Source organism: Zingiber officinale, chromosome 6B, assembly GCF_018446385.1.
Source record: "Zingiber officinale cultivar Zhangliang chromosome 6B, Zo_v1.1, whole genome shotgun sequence".
NCBI classification, from domain to species: Eukaryota; Viridiplantae; Streptophyta; class Magnoliopsida; order Zingiberales; family Zingiberaceae; genus Zingiber; species Zingiber officinale.
Genome location: NC_055996.1, coordinates 63930739 through 63945874, shown reverse-complemented (window position 1 = coordinate 63945874; position 15136 = coordinate 63930739). Strand labels below are relative to the sequence as shown.

Here is a 15136-nt window from a genome sequence, read left to right as displayed (position 1 = left end):
AAAGTTTTACAACTTTATTATCACAGTAGATATTTAGTGACCTGTCAATGCCATCAACGATCTGTAATGTTGTGATGAAGTTTCGCAGTTAAAACTTGTGATTGGATGCTTCATAGCATGCTACCAATTCTGCCTCCGTAGTAGAAGTGGCTATTAGCGTCTGCTTGATGCTCTTCCAAGATATAGCCCCTCCAGCAAGAATGAAAATATAGCCGAAAGTAGATCTCTTGCTATCCAAGTATACAGCAAAATCGGAGTCTGAATATCCAATCACCTTAGATGATCTGATCTCCGATACGTAAGTATATGTCTTTTAGTTCTTTGCAAATATCGCAACACTCTCTTTACCACTTTTTAGTATGATGGTCCTAGGTTACTTACATATCTACCTAGCATCCCCACTATAAATATTATATCTAATCGAGTACATACTTGTGCATACATGAGACTTCCCACTGCTGACGCATATGAGAATTGTTCCATCTCCTTTATTTCAAGTTCAAGCCGTGGACACTGCTGCAGGTTAAACTTGTCACCTCTTGACACAGGTGTGTCACCAGGTGTACAGTTCTGCATACCATACCTTATAAGTACCTTTTTAATATAGGTCTGTTGTGGAAGTTCAAGAATACCTGTTGAATGATCATGATAAATCTGTATGTCTAAAACAAACACTACAAGAAAATTGGGATTCTACAACACTTAAACGACAACGCTTTTTATAAAAAGCGTTGTCTATTTTGTTTTAACAACGCTTTTAGTGAAAAGCGTTGTCTATTTCATTATTTTCTTATTAATAGACAACGCTTTTCTAAAAACCGTTGTCTATTAGTGATTTTTACGGGTCAAAGACAACGCTTTGTAAAAAGCGTTGTCTATTAGACTGATTTTTAGTGTCTACGACAACGCTTTTTAAAAAATGTTGTCTATGTTTAAAATCTCATCTAATTCTTGATTAATACAAACCGTTGGATCTAAATCTTGATTAATACAAACCGTTGGATCTAGGTAAGGAGTAGAAAACCCAAACTCTTCTCCCAACTTCTATCTTCCGATCATTTTCAAGTCCCGAACCCTTCTCCCAAGTACTCCTCATCTCGCGCAGCCTTCTCCATCCAAGAGCGAGATCAGATACGAGGGCATCCTCTACAGCATCAACACCGAGGAATCCAGCATAGGCTTGTGCAACGGTATAGTTTGCTTTATGTCCAATTCCTCGCGTCTTCGCTTTTCTCCACTCCCCTTCGCGCTGTTCCTCATCAAAGGGAACATTTTTTCGAGCTTTTTTGGCTGGATTTTAGGGCTATTATCTTTGTTTGTGGCAACGGAATAAAATCTCGATCACATTTTTTCTTCGGATCTGACCTTTGCACGCCTGCCTCTTCTTCCTCCTTCGCAGGAACTAGGGTTTCGTCGAGACTCCTCCGCCACGATGTCTAGCTTCAGCGGCGACGAAACTGCCCCTTTCTTCGGATTCCTCGGCGCGGCCGCAGCCCTCGTCTTCTCCTGTAATTTCCCCCAATTTCGGCGACCTTTATCTCGGACTCCTATTCCGTTCGAATCAAAAGGTTCGTTTCTTGAAATGTTTTTCATTCTTTTGCAGGCATGGGGGCGGTGTACGGCACGGCGAAGAGCGGCGTCGGGGTGGCGTCCATGGGTGTGATGCGGCCGGAGTTCATGATGAAGTCGATAGTTCCCGTTGTCATGGCCGGAGTCCTGGGGATTTACGGTCTCATCATTGCGGTGATCATAAGCACCGGGATCAACCCCAAGGCCAAGTCGTACTACCTTTTTGATGGGTATGCCCATCTCTCTTCTGGCTTGGCTTGTGGTCTTGCAGGACTTTCAGCTGGTATGGCCATTGGCATCGTGGGAGATGCTGGAGTCAGGTAGTTGTTGTTTGAGATCCTTTCTAGATTCAATAGTGCTCTCTATTCCTTTTTTTTTTTTTGTCTAATTATGGACTACGAATTCTCTAACCTTGTCTTCTGTTATCGCATATTTAGTCCATTTTTCCTCTGATAGTCCTTTCATAAAAGAGCAATTTATTTTTCTAGGTCATGTGTGTAAAATGTATTTACAGTCGTATTCCTATTGTGTATGTGTCTTTCATCCATTCTTTGCACTATCTATCTATATAGGACTCCTGGAGGGATCGTGCCTTAGCTTGTTGTTGTTGTTATTGAGAGAGCTAGTTATTGACTAAAAAAATTGGAATATTTACTGAGATGCTTGTAGTTTCATATGCAGATCCCACATGAATCCTTAGATCTATCGATTTCAATGATTACTACAAAATTTTCTATGTTTTAGTCACTTTGAAAGGGTAACAAACAATGTTTGTGCCCATATTTTGATTACTTACTGCGTTTAGTTTCACTACATAAAATATTGAGTCTTATTTATGGATACAAATAGCATAGACATATATGTGCTTTATTTCTATGGAATTTACCAAAACATATACAATCAAAGCACTTTTTCTATAATTGTTTTTTAATAAAAAAAAAGTGTCAGCTTTGCATTGTGCTTACAAAACCATCTTGCAAATTTAATTTTTTAAAGATGTAGAAATAATAAAAGGTCAAAAGAGCTATTTTGAACTACATGTAATTTGATGAATCAAAATGCATGTATAGGTAGTTATGTAGATAACGTGTATTGACCAACTAGACATCTGCAGTAGTAAGGTTGGAGAATATTGGTTCTTCCATTATGGTTAGATTTATCACATTGAGTTTGAACAAATGAGTTTAATGAAAATATGAAGCAAATGTGAAGCGGTTGTTACCTTAGGAGTACGTGTGAGTTGCATCTGGGATTCATGAGTAAGGTTATGGTTAGATTTATCACATTGTTATAATAGTTGTCAGTAGTTTTTTAAGTCAAATGGTTTGAGCTAATGGCCTTGTATTACATTTGCAATTCTAATATCTATTTGTAGTTTATCATCTACGTGTTTGAACAAATGAATTTAATGAAAATATGAAGCCAATGTGAAGCGGTTGTTACCTTAGGAGTACGTGTGAGTTGCATATGAGATTCATGAGTAAGGTTATGGTTAGATTTATCACATTGTTATAATAGTTGTCAGTAGTTTTTTAAGTCAAATGGTTTGAGCTAATGGCCTTGTATTACATTTGCAATTCTAATATCTATTTGTAGTTTATCAGCTACGTGTTTGAACAAATGAATTTAATGAAAATATGAAGCCAATGTGAAGCGGTTGTTACCTTAGGAGTACGTGTGAGTTGTATCTTGGATTCATGGGTACATCTTGTAAGAATAAGATAAGCATCTAAGGTTAGTATTATTTACATGGGTAGTTTATTGTTAAAGCCACAAGCTATTTGGATTAAGATCATTTGTTGTTGTGTCAGATCTTCAACCTTTTGGAGTTTGGATGAGCCAAGTTCTCCAAATTTGCTCCAAATTAAGTGTCATCTTATATTGTTTATAACCAAGTACATCAATCCACATGAATTAGGAATTATGAGTTTGATGCTTGTAAAGCCTGTTTTCACTATGGAATATAACTTCGTAAACTGTTCCAGTTAAGATCAACTTGTGGCTGGTGTTTAAAAAGTTGATTTTATTACCTGAGAAAAAGAAAATTGAAAAGTCCAGTAAATTTGTATCTTCGCTGTAAATTGTATAACTAAAAAGTTGAAAACTTGGGAGAGCAAAGAACAAGCTGCATGAGATCAGTTTAATAAAGCAGTCAGATAGCTGCATGCAATTTGAAAACTATTTTACATCAAGGATCTAAAAATCTTCATTAAGATTAGTGTAAATTTTGTTTCTTTTGGTAGAAAGTCATGATGATTGTTTTGTTTCTTTTGAGAGCCATCAGTAATGCTCATATATGAACTTGAAACATATTATTGCTACTTTTGTAGGTGAATACAAGATAGTCGAGATCAGTACACTAAGGAGCGTCTGGATTCAGTAATTGATCAGTACACTAAGCGTATGGATTCAGTAACTACTGTACTATTTTGAGTAAACAAATTGTTGGCTACTTCAATATTAAGTATTAAGTATTCAGTAAACAGATTATTGGCTAAACAGATTGTAGTTGTTCAAAACAGATTTTTTGTGCTCTTTTGTTTTATATGTGAATATCACTATATACTTTGAAACAGAATTAGTGTAAATTTTGATATTTACTAGCTTTTCATGTAATTAATATTACTTCAACGTCAGATTTCTATTATTTTTATGAGTTTGAAATCATTAACTGAGTTGATTATATGTAAAATTCGAATCTAGACATGGTAAAAGAAAAATAATAGTTTCGTAAATATAAAAATAATGATTTTTAAATATTTTTTTTTATTTTTTTCTTTAAAACGACAACGCTTTTAAAGCGTTGTCTTTTCTACCAAAAACAACGCTTTAAAAGCGTTGCAAAACGTTGCCTCTGCATAAAACGACAACGCTTTTAAAGCGTTGCAAAAGCGTTGTCTTTGGTACAAACGACAACGTTTTAAAAGCGTTGTCGTTGAGCAGACTTTTTACAACAGTGCCTTTAACAACGCTTTTTCAGGCAAAAAGACAACGCTTTAAAAGCGTTGTCTATTAGCTTTTTTCTTGTAGTGAAAAGATGCTTCACCAAGATCTTTCATTTCAAAATTATCAGATAGAAATAACTTGATTTGATGCAGCAGACCCTTATTATTGCTTGCAAGCAATATATTGTTCATGTACAAGACAAGTATAATAAACTTGCTTCCACTGAACTTGATATATATGCACTGATCGACGAGATTCTCTTTAAATCCAAATAAGATAACTACTTGATCAAATTTCTAGTACCACTGACAAGATGCCTGCTTTAAACAATAAATGAACTTCTTTAATCTACATACTAAGTGCTTTGAGTCCTTAGACTCAAAGTTATCTGGTTGCAGCACATATATAGACTCGTCTATGTCTCCATTGAGGAATGTAGTCTTTACGTCTATTTGGTGTAGCTCTAAATTATAATGAGCTACAAGTGTCATGACTAACCTAAGGGATTATTTCGTCGACACAAGTGAGAAAGTCTCCTTGTAATCAATGTCTTCTTTCTGAGTGAATCCCTTGGCAACAAGATGAGCCTTATAATTTTTGACATTGCCCCTTCAATCCCGCTTGGTTTTAAATATCCATTTACAACCAACGGGCTTCAATATGAGGTAATACTTGAATTTCAATGGCAGGCTCCTCCAATTGCATTGGAGATATCATGGAAATATCTTGGTTCACTATGCTCACTCGATGTATAATGCCTATAATGTGAGGTATGGTAACCACGCCGCTACTGATCGCACTAGTAGTGACCACAGGAGGATTGTCAATGCATTCCTCAAAAGATATTTTCCTTACCTTATCATTCCCACTGTCCTCAGTGAACTTGGCATTTCCCATTTCGAAGAAGGATCTATTAGAGGGATCATAAAATTCATACTCTCTTGACTTCTCAGAATAACTAATAAAATTACAGCTAATTGTTCTTGAATCTAGTTTTCTTTCATTAGGACTGTAAGGCCTAGCTTCAGCTCAACAATCCCAAACGTATAAATGCCTAATCCTAGGCATTTTACCTGTCCACATATCGAATGGGGTTTTAGTTACTGCCTTATTAGGTACTCTATTGAGTAGGTAAACTGCAATCTTGAGTATTTCACCCCACAAAGATTTTGGTAGAGAAGTGAAAGTCATCATACTTCTTACCATGTCTTTTAGGGTTCAATTGTGATGCTCAACTACACCATTCTGCCTGGGTGTACTAGGCATAGTATATTGAGACACAATCTCACACTCAGCAAGGTAGTTCGCAAAAGGTCCTGGACATTGTTCACCTGATCCATCATATCGACCATAATATTTACCTCCATGGATCAGACGACTTTAATTTCTTACCTAGTTGAAGTTCAACTTCGGCTTTGAAAATTTTGAACATGTCTAAAGATTACGATTTCTCATGAATAAGGTACAGATAGCCAAATTTGGAATAGTCGTCTATGAAGCTAATAAAATATATATGTGCATTTCAAGATGCCTTAGGGAATGATCAACAAATGTCCATATGTATTAGCTCTAAAATGCTACTACAACGGCTAGCCCCTTCTTCCTTTTGTTAGTCGTCTTCCCCTTAACACACTCTATGCAGATATCAAAGTTTGACATGTCAAGGGAATCAAGAATTTCATGTGGCATTAACCTTTCTAGGCGTTGTTTGGATATATGTCCTAAACGTCTATGCCACAATATGGAAGAATTCTCGTCGATCAATTTGTGTTTCATACCTATGCTATGCATTATTATGTTGTCAACTGTAGGAGTAAAGGTATTCAATTTATAAAACTTATCAACTAAGGAATCATTGCCAATCAACACTGAATTAAAGAAAATATAAAAATTCTATTTCTAAATGAACAAAAATAACCTAATTTGTCCTAATAAGAAATTGAAAATAAATTCCATCGAAAAGACAGTACAATAAATGTATTTTCTAAATTCAGAAAAACATTGGTTACTAAACAAAGCCTAAAAATACCAATCGACTTGACTTTAGCCTTCTTTTCATTTTCTGTATAGATGTATCTTTCACCATCAAGTGAAAGTCAACTCCTGAGACAATCCTGCATATTGACACTTATGTGAGCAGTGACACTGATTTCTATCCACCAAGTGTCAATGGGTACAATAGCTAGATTGACTTCTGAACTAACAAAGTTGAGAAAATTCCCAGAATATACTGTTTGTTTTCCTTTTCCTTTGTTATTGATCATCTTTTGTTCCTTGCTTGCACTTTGAGAACCAGATACTAAGTGATCACTCTCAAATATCTCAATCTTTAGTCTCCCTTCCTCTTGCACGCATTGAGCTATAAGCTCATTTAATGTCCACTTTTCCTTTTGAGTATTATATGATATCTTAAAAGAAGTGAACCGTGTAGGCAGAGGCATCAAGATGAAATGCACTAACATAACCTCAGACATATTGAGTTTTAGCGTTTTCAGACTTGTCGCTATATTGGACATATCCATAATGTACTCCCTTATTTGCCTTTACCATTATACCGCAAGGTTACCAACTTTGTAAGTAGTGTGGTAGTCTTGACCTTTTCATTCGAGGTGAATCGGTCTGCTAATTGGTTCAGGAAACTCCTAGCATTTCCTCCCTCTGTTATTGCACCCTTTATTGATGTCAGTATGGAAAGTTTTACGATATTCAGCCACATGTGATTTGATTTCTCCCACAACTGAAATTCAGCCCTGCTCTATAGTGTTAGCACTGGTTAGAGATGCAGGACGATCATTCCTTAATACATAGTCTAAGTCTATGTAGCCTAAGACTACGGTCACGTACTCTTTCAATTCAGCAAAATTCGAACCAATTAATGTTGGGATGTTATTAATTCTAGCAGTTACAGATTGCATTGAAATTTAAAAAGAGAAATTTATTTAAGCTCACAATTTAACTAAAGCCAAGAACATATAAGTAATATAAAATTATGTAAATAAAATAAAATTTTAAATGCATATAAATGAGCTCTCTATGAGATACCAAGTACAATATAATATGTCTTTTTTTGGGCTGACACATTATTTGTTAGCGATACTCTCTAATATAACTCACACTTTAAGCCTTTCTTTGGGCCAACTCATTGTGCACATAATATGATATTTTATATGAGTTATATTTTGGTCCATAGCTCACAACCATCTTAATCGGTAACCTAATATCCGGCATATTTAATTTGTGCATGATCTGAACAAAATAATATTTTATTTTATAGTTGTAAGCTACCTTATGTATATATCTGGCATAAAAATAACATTCCTACGAGCCGATTACTTTTAGCATACATATACATCTATCATCACAAAATGCACTAAACCTACATAAGGTGTCTTCCTTTGGGCCGACACATTAGTTCAACTTAATAACACGTTGTATGGATAAATTCAAGAAAATCCTAAGAACTTTATTCAAACAGAAATTACTTAATCGACCTTAACAACATAAAATTAGACTTATTAATTGATTGATACTTTATGGTAATCGATTGGTATAATTTAATTGATTATCTCAATCGATCTGAAAGTCTACTATATGCAATTATATATAAAATCTTTTATTAAGAAGCTAAATCTTCCTTTAAATTCTTTAATTAAATAGTATTAATTAATACCATTTAACCTCTTAATTATTCCTCCCTGAACACTTTTAAATAAAAAAAACTTTTAATACTCATTCAACGTGAACATTAAAAAAAACTTATGTTTTTTTAAACAGTAATATCATTTTTTTAAAAAAAAACGTAAACACTGTTTAGTTTTTTTTTTAATGAAACACTGTTTCATTACAGTGGAACAGTTTTGGTATTTATTTATTTTTTATGTAACAGTAATATTATTTTACGAAATCATCCCATCGATTAAAACTAAAACTCTATTAAAAATAACATTCAATCATTAAGGAAAAATTATAATCGATTAAAAATAAACTTAATCAATTATCAATTGATTCCGTTGCGAGTTTAGACTGAAAATTAATTAAGAAAAAAAATTCTTAATAGATTCTTATTAATTCTATTCTATATTTCAAGCTTGATAATTAATTGGTAATCAATTGGCCGACCAAACCAACAAATACTATTTATACTAGTAAAACTTAATTCAGCATAAAAGCCAAAAGATCGATTAAAAAATTAAACTTTAAACCATGAAATCAATGAAATAAAGTCGTGACTCTGATACCAATTATTAGTTATTGTAAAACATAGGCTGTATGAATTCTAGATAATCAAAATAAGAATTCGAATAGGAAAAATAAGAATATGTGAGCATGATCTTCCTTTCATCGAAAATGACATAAGAAAAAAATATATATATAAACAAATACGACAAGGAACTAGATTGAATAGTCATTCTTGTCTTTGGCGTCAACCAAAAATAATCCTGTGGAAGAAGATGCAGCGGAAAGAAAAGGTAGGTCTTCCAACAGGCTTAGGGGTGATTAAGGATGTAAGTGAACCAAAGGTTCACGAGCTATTCGGAGCTCGATTCGGTAAAAAGCTCGTTCGAGTTCGTTCGTTTATCTTATCGAGCCAAGGTTAAGCTTGATTTCGAGCTCGACAGTTTTATCGAGCCGAGCTCGAGCTTAAGGATATTCGGCTCGTGAGCTCACGAACATGTTCGTTTATAGGCTCGCGAGCCAAAAAAATGAGCCTTAAACCGAGCAAAAAAGCGAGCTCTAAAACGAGTAAAAAAAATAAGCTCTAAAACAAGCCTTAAAATTAGCTTTAAAATGAGCCAAAAAACGAGGTCTAAAACGAGCCAAAACGAGCTCTAAACGAGCCCGAAAACAAGCCCGAGCTTGCTTAACGAGTTAGGCGCGTTAACTTTGATAATCGAGCTAATAACGAGCCGAGCTCGAACTGTTCGTAAGCTTGATAATTCTAAAACGAGCCGAGCTCGAGCCTTGTGATAAAAGCTCGATTCGAGCTCGAGCCGAGCTCGAGCCCGAATATAACTTAAATGAGCCGAGCTCGAGCCTAATATTGTTCGGCTCGTTTACATCCCTAGGGGTGATGACGCCGAAAAGTTTTAGATCAATGGAGAACCAAAAGTTCTGTCAAAAATTTCCCCCTAAACCCTTGGGGACCAATCCTATATATAGTGGACATCTATTATCAACCCATAAATAATAATTGATGCGAGACTATAAGTCTATATATATACTGAACATCTATTATCAACATATAGATAATAATAGATGCGAGACTATAGGTTTTTCACATACAAAATCTACATCCAACAACTGAAACCCAATAAGTCTAAGTTAGATCACTTTAATGGGTTCAGTTTGTACTTATATGCACAACTTACAATTAAGTCCACTAATTAAAGATAATAATCAACAATATATACTAGAAAATTTTCTATCAACTTATTTTGTCCTTTATATCTATCCTAAAAATAATTTGCAAATGAATTCTAAATCCATTTGAGGACTACTTTGGGGCAATTTTTTGTTCGCCTAAAAATAGGAGGAACAATGTTTCCATCTCTCGGAAAAAAAAACAAAATTGTTGAATGAATGTGAACTTTGATTGCAGATTGTGAATTTCATAACAGTTAACAATTGCAAACTCTAGAACAATTACAACCCAACTGGCTCAAGGCCTGACTATGAATCTTGATAGTCAAGAGCTTATGGCTTGCAAATTGTGACCACATGACTGTGAGCTTTGCCAGATCAAGAGGTTGTAGATAGTCGACGATGCTCATGGCAGCCGTGAGCTGGCATCTTGGCTAGAAATCGTGCCCCCATAGGTGTTGTTAAGTTGGTATTCGGATGACAGAATTATTTCATTGGACAAGGGTCAATTTCTATAGGGTTCATTTCGCTGGAGATTAATTAAATGTCTTCCCATCTAAGAGGTCGTTTAATACCATGATTTTTCTTCCTTCATCATATTATAGGACTCGCGATGAAGGGCAGCCGAGCTAAACGAAATTACGTTTTTGTTTCATTTACTAGAAATAATGGACGTGAGCTTATGATTTGGTTGACAATTGTGACAATCGGATCTTTCTTTCTCTTTTTTTTTCCACTAAATATTTTTTCACCATTAATTCTTTCCCTTCTTCCATCAACACTTCGAAGTAAACTAAGTTTTACAATAATGAAGCGAATGAATCATACTTATAACTAGGACAGATGCAAGTATGCACATGAGTTATCCTGGGCTATAACACCTTTATTCTTATTACCTATATAAGTTTTGTTAAGTATAAATTAGATACGAAGTAAAGGTACTGAATTAAAATTGAATTGGGATCAAACAAAATCAATCACGTAGGCACAGAGATAAAGAGTATGTTGGTTTGAATCGAGATTAATTTGGATTTGATTTAATCAAATTATAGCCAAATCAAATTTAGTTGGGTTAGGCTGATCATTTAGTCAATTTAAAATGAGTTAGGGAATTCTTGAGAAAACCAATTCTCCAATTTGTTTTCTTTTATTCTCTTCCATGTATAGTTTCGCTTCCACGGTCTCACGCATAAGCCTCCACCCGTGGCTACGACCACTCCTTTTGTGGCCAGGTCCTCGCCCCTTGAGGCATATTGGTTGACATTGGCGCCATCATCTGTGGCTACAATGACAGGATTGACGTGTCCTCCAGCTGAGCAATGGCGGAGCCACATTTATGTCTACCCGGGCTGTAGCCCGGGTAGCCAATGACGGTGAAAAAGAAAATTACAGTGGAAGAAAGGGAAAAAAATGTGGAAAATGGGTGGCCAACCCGAGGCGATGATATTTGCGTAAGTGGCTAACCAGGGGGACGACGTTGACGTCGGCAGCTAGCCCGGAGTGACAACGTTGACAAGTTGGTGTCAACACTTGTGGCCCACATCCTGAGATCAGCTCGGGTAGATTACCCAGGCTGGCTCTACCATTGACGCCGACGTACCCATACGAGTTACGTTGACGATGAATGCAGATAACTATGGATTGAGATCCTACACGAGACGCTCGAGCACAACTTTGTGCAGCATTTGTGGACCGATTGTCTATACCTCGTTATTAGCAACACTCTCTCTAACACCACATTAGCGGCCATACTTTCTGCCATGATCCTCAAATTTCCAAAGTCTACGAATTTGATATTATTACTAATAAATAATTTAACAATTTCATAAATAATAAAAATAGATTCATTCAATAAAAATATAAAATTCCGTGAAATATAAGAAATGGTCAGTTGATAATGTACTAACACAAAGTGAAATTGGAACTCTTGTATGACGGGCTCGACCAACTTTAGATCACCTAGCCCACTTCTAATACCATCTTTAAATATTTAAAGAGAGGTTGGTCATCACGGCTCGACGTTATTAAGTTTGATTATTTTTTAAAAAAAACTTTTAAAAAAAGCTATTGAGGCGGAAGTATTTTCAAACAATTATAGGCACTTTGACAGTCTAAAATATCTATAGGTATTTTTGCAAATATATGTAAATTCTGAGAGGTGAAATGTAATTTTTCATTAATTTTCTTTATCGGGCGAATTCAAGTAGAGTGTCAAATATAAATTTGTCAACTTCTGAGGATACACATGACAAAATCAGAAAATTTTCCCCAAAGCAGTAAAATGTGATCTCCAGCCTCTAGGGTTTCGGATGAAGTTCAAATCGAATTTCCAAAATAGAGGAGGAGAGATCGATGAAGAGGCTACTTTGTTTCTCCCTCTCCTGCAAAACCGTTCCTTCCACTCGTTCTCCTCGCCCCCACCATGCTGCCCTCCTCTTTTCCGTCTTACCTTACTCGGCCTCCGCCGCCGCATTCAGCACTGAGAAGCACATGTTCATGGCCCAGTACCTCGTCGACTCATGTGGTTTCGACCAGAAGAAGGCCACCGAGGCCTCGAAACATCTCAAGGGCATCCAATCTCGGCAGCAGCCCGACTCAGTACTTGCTTTCCTCAAAAGTTACGGTTTCGATGACGCATCAGTAAAAAAGCTCGTACATTGCTCCCCCAAATGTCTTCTTTTGGACGTAGAGAAGACACTTGCCCCAAAGTTCCGAGCTTTTGAAGATCTGGGTTTCTCCCCATCCGACATCGTCCACCTCGCCCGATCAAATCCCTTCACCACCCGAATCAAACACGAACGCAGTGTGCCTAGGATCAAATTTTGGCAAGACCTTCTCGGGTCCAAGGATGCGCTGATGAAGTTGTTCAAGAGTAACAATTGGGTTCTTGGGTACAGCATCAAGAAGAGAATCCAGCCCAACCTTGAGTTGCTTCGGGAATGCGGCGTGGATGGACAAAAGCTCAACTTTATCTTGCGCTTTCACCCAATGTTCATATCGCAGAAAATTGATACCTTGAAGTCGTTGATCAGTCGCGTGGAGGACTTGGGAGTGCCACGGACATCGGGGATGTTCCATTGCACTCTGTGTGCTCTTTTCATGGTCCACCCAAATAAATTCAAGATGCTAATGGAGTTGTTCCGGAGCTTCGGGTGGTCTCAGGGTGATGTTGTTGCAGCATTCCAAAAGTATCCTGCTATGGCAGGAAGGTCTTTGAAGAATTTGCAGAGAAAAATGGAGTTCTTGATAAATGAAGTTGGATGTGCTTCTTCTTACATCGCTACACATCCAGTACTATTGACCCTGAGCTTGGAGAGAAGGTTGATTCCTAGACATCGGATCTTAGCAACCTTGAAGTCTAGAGGGCACTGTGAAAGGGATTACAAAGTGACAACATACATGATGAGTTCCGAGGACAAATTCATAGAGAAGTACGTCATCGTCTATAAGGACAGGTATCCGGATCTGAGTGGACTCTATGCCAGCTTAAAGCACACAATGGCTTCTGATTAGGGACTTCAATGACGTAAATTAGTTTTTCCCCTGCAAGTTATGGTTCATGTTACCATTTTTCACTGTATGGCTGCTCCTTTGTCAAACTCTAAAGCTAACATTTATGCCAACAAGCATGAATATAAGAATTTGAACAATCATGATCTTGTTTTGCATGTCAATATGCATGAAGATAATAACAATATCTTCAACAATTCGCAGGATCATGATCTTGATTTTGCATATCAATTGGGCTAAAAGCTCACAAATTTGTCGCTTATTATGTTAGATAATTGTTATTCTTGCATCATGTGACTCTACTACAAGAGAGACATTCTTCCTTTATGAACATGCAGTAATTTTTCCTTGTTTGAGTAGTAGTTACTCATTGATATATGTTGTGGAATATTGCACGATTGTCAAATGAAGTCTCTTAATATATCTTTTTATAAAAGGTAGAGGAACTACTGTGACATGCATGAAATGATCGAATACTTTTTGAATTTTGTCAGTAGACATGGTATTACATGTTTGATACTGAATGGCTGTAATCTTTTAAAACAGTATAGCACTTTTGAGTTTGTGAGTAGAAACATGAAAGGCCACTTTGAACTTTTGGAGGCAATACAAACTTTGGATGGTTGGGAATAAAGTAGTAATGAACAAGTTTAAGAAAAAACAAGTGAGACTAAATCTATTTTGTTAGTCTGGAATCAGAAGGCTTGGTCCCTACAACAAATCATAATAATGTAAGATATGCCTTCAAAGAGTCTGAAATGTAGCAGATGAATCTCTTAGAAATTAAGTGAAAGAACTAAAATGGTAAATAGATGCACTCTTTAACAGACTCAAGAGGTGCTTTTGTGTTAACATGTTTTGTGTTCATATCATCAAATTGCTCTGTGGTCTCTTTTTTCAGTGTTTGGGTTCTTTTGGTTCACAAGCCAAACAAGGTGTTGGGATGGCAAATTGCATTGGTGTACCAAGAAGATTAGTGTCTGATGCGACATGCACTCTTTCATTAAGCAATGTTGAAGTGTTTGGGAGAGTAGGAGGTGATAGAATTTCATCATGGTTTCCTATTTCTCCATGTTTTGTGCCTTATATTTATAGACATTTGTCATGGAATATGGGAGGATTGTTAGGGTTTTAGAAAAAGAAAGGGTCATGTCATGCTGGGAAAGTTGATGAGTATTCAAGTCATGAAAAAGAAATAACTGGGTTGGTGCTCTTCTTTGTTTCTGCCATTGCATTCCAGGAATTACTTGGCTTCTTTCTCTCTCTAAGAAAATATACCTCTCAAAAAAATATTCAGTTCTGGGTCTGTGAATATCCATAAGCTATGTTTCAAATTTATTAAGCAGATAAACCAGAAACAAAAACGTCTACTTCTAAGATTAGTCAAGTAAGTCCATGTGTATGTAAGTTGGAGTTTTATGCTATGTTTACTCTAGAGTGTGGATGAGGAAAAGAAAGGAATCAACGATAGAAAATTATCCTTGGTGGAAGAGAAAAGAAAGGGTGAAGAGATTTTTTCCTTTGCACACTTGTTTACCTTGATAAAGGAAGGTGAATATTTATGATGTAATTTTGTAAATAAAAAATGGTGCATACGTCATTTTTTTGGTACATAGTGTAATTTTGTGAGTTAAAAAGGCTACATGCGTCATTTTTTTTTGATATATGGTGTAATTTTGTGAATGCAAAAGGGGTATATGCGTCATTTTTTTTTTCCATCCGCTGCTTTCCATCCGATTTTGAGGTGATC

At 36.1% G+C, this 15136-nt stretch overlaps 2 protein-coding genes across 2 annotated transcripts; both read left to right on the top strand.

Annotated features, from left to right (window-relative positions):
- Window positions 1-1376: 1376 nt before the first annotated feature.
- LOC121990234 (V-type proton ATPase 16 kDa proteolipid subunit-like) lies at window positions 1377-1930 on the top strand. Its single transcript, XM_042544408.1, has 2 exons — window positions 1377-1508; window positions 1604-1930. Exons 1-2 carry the CDS (start codon window positions 1433-1435, stop codon window positions 1891-1893), a joined length of 366 nt encoding a protein of 121 aa, XP_042400342.1. The 5' UTR covers window positions 1377-1432; the 3' UTR covers window positions 1894-1930.
- Window positions 1931-12125: 10195 nt separating this feature from the next.
- LOC121992549 (transcription termination factor MTERF15, mitochondrial-like) lies at window positions 12126-13733 on the top strand. The gene has a single exon (XM_042547010.1). The coding sequence runs from the start codon at window positions 12229-12231 to the stop codon at window positions 13387-13389; it is 1161 nt and encodes a 386-aa protein (XP_042402944.1). The 5' UTR covers window positions 12126-12228; the 3' UTR covers window positions 13390-13733.
- The last annotated feature ends 1403 nt before the right edge of the window (window positions 13734-15136 follow it).

What these genes read in the sequence shown, in the direction of transcription:
- LOC121990234 (XM_042544408.1), top strand. Translation starts at nt 1,433, where the DNA reads ATGTCTAGCTTCAGCGGCGACGAAACTGCCCCTTTCTTCGGATTCCTC. An exon ending in CGCAGCCCTCGTCTTCTCCT is followed by an intron (nt 1,509 to 1,603) that starts GTAATTTCCCCC and finishes ATTCTTTTGCAG; the next exon opens with GCATGGGGGCGGTGTACGGC.
- LOC121992549 (XM_042547010.1), top strand. Translation starts at nt 12,229, where the DNA reads ATGAAGAGGCTACTTTGTTTCTCCCTCTCCTGCAAAACCGTTCCTTCC.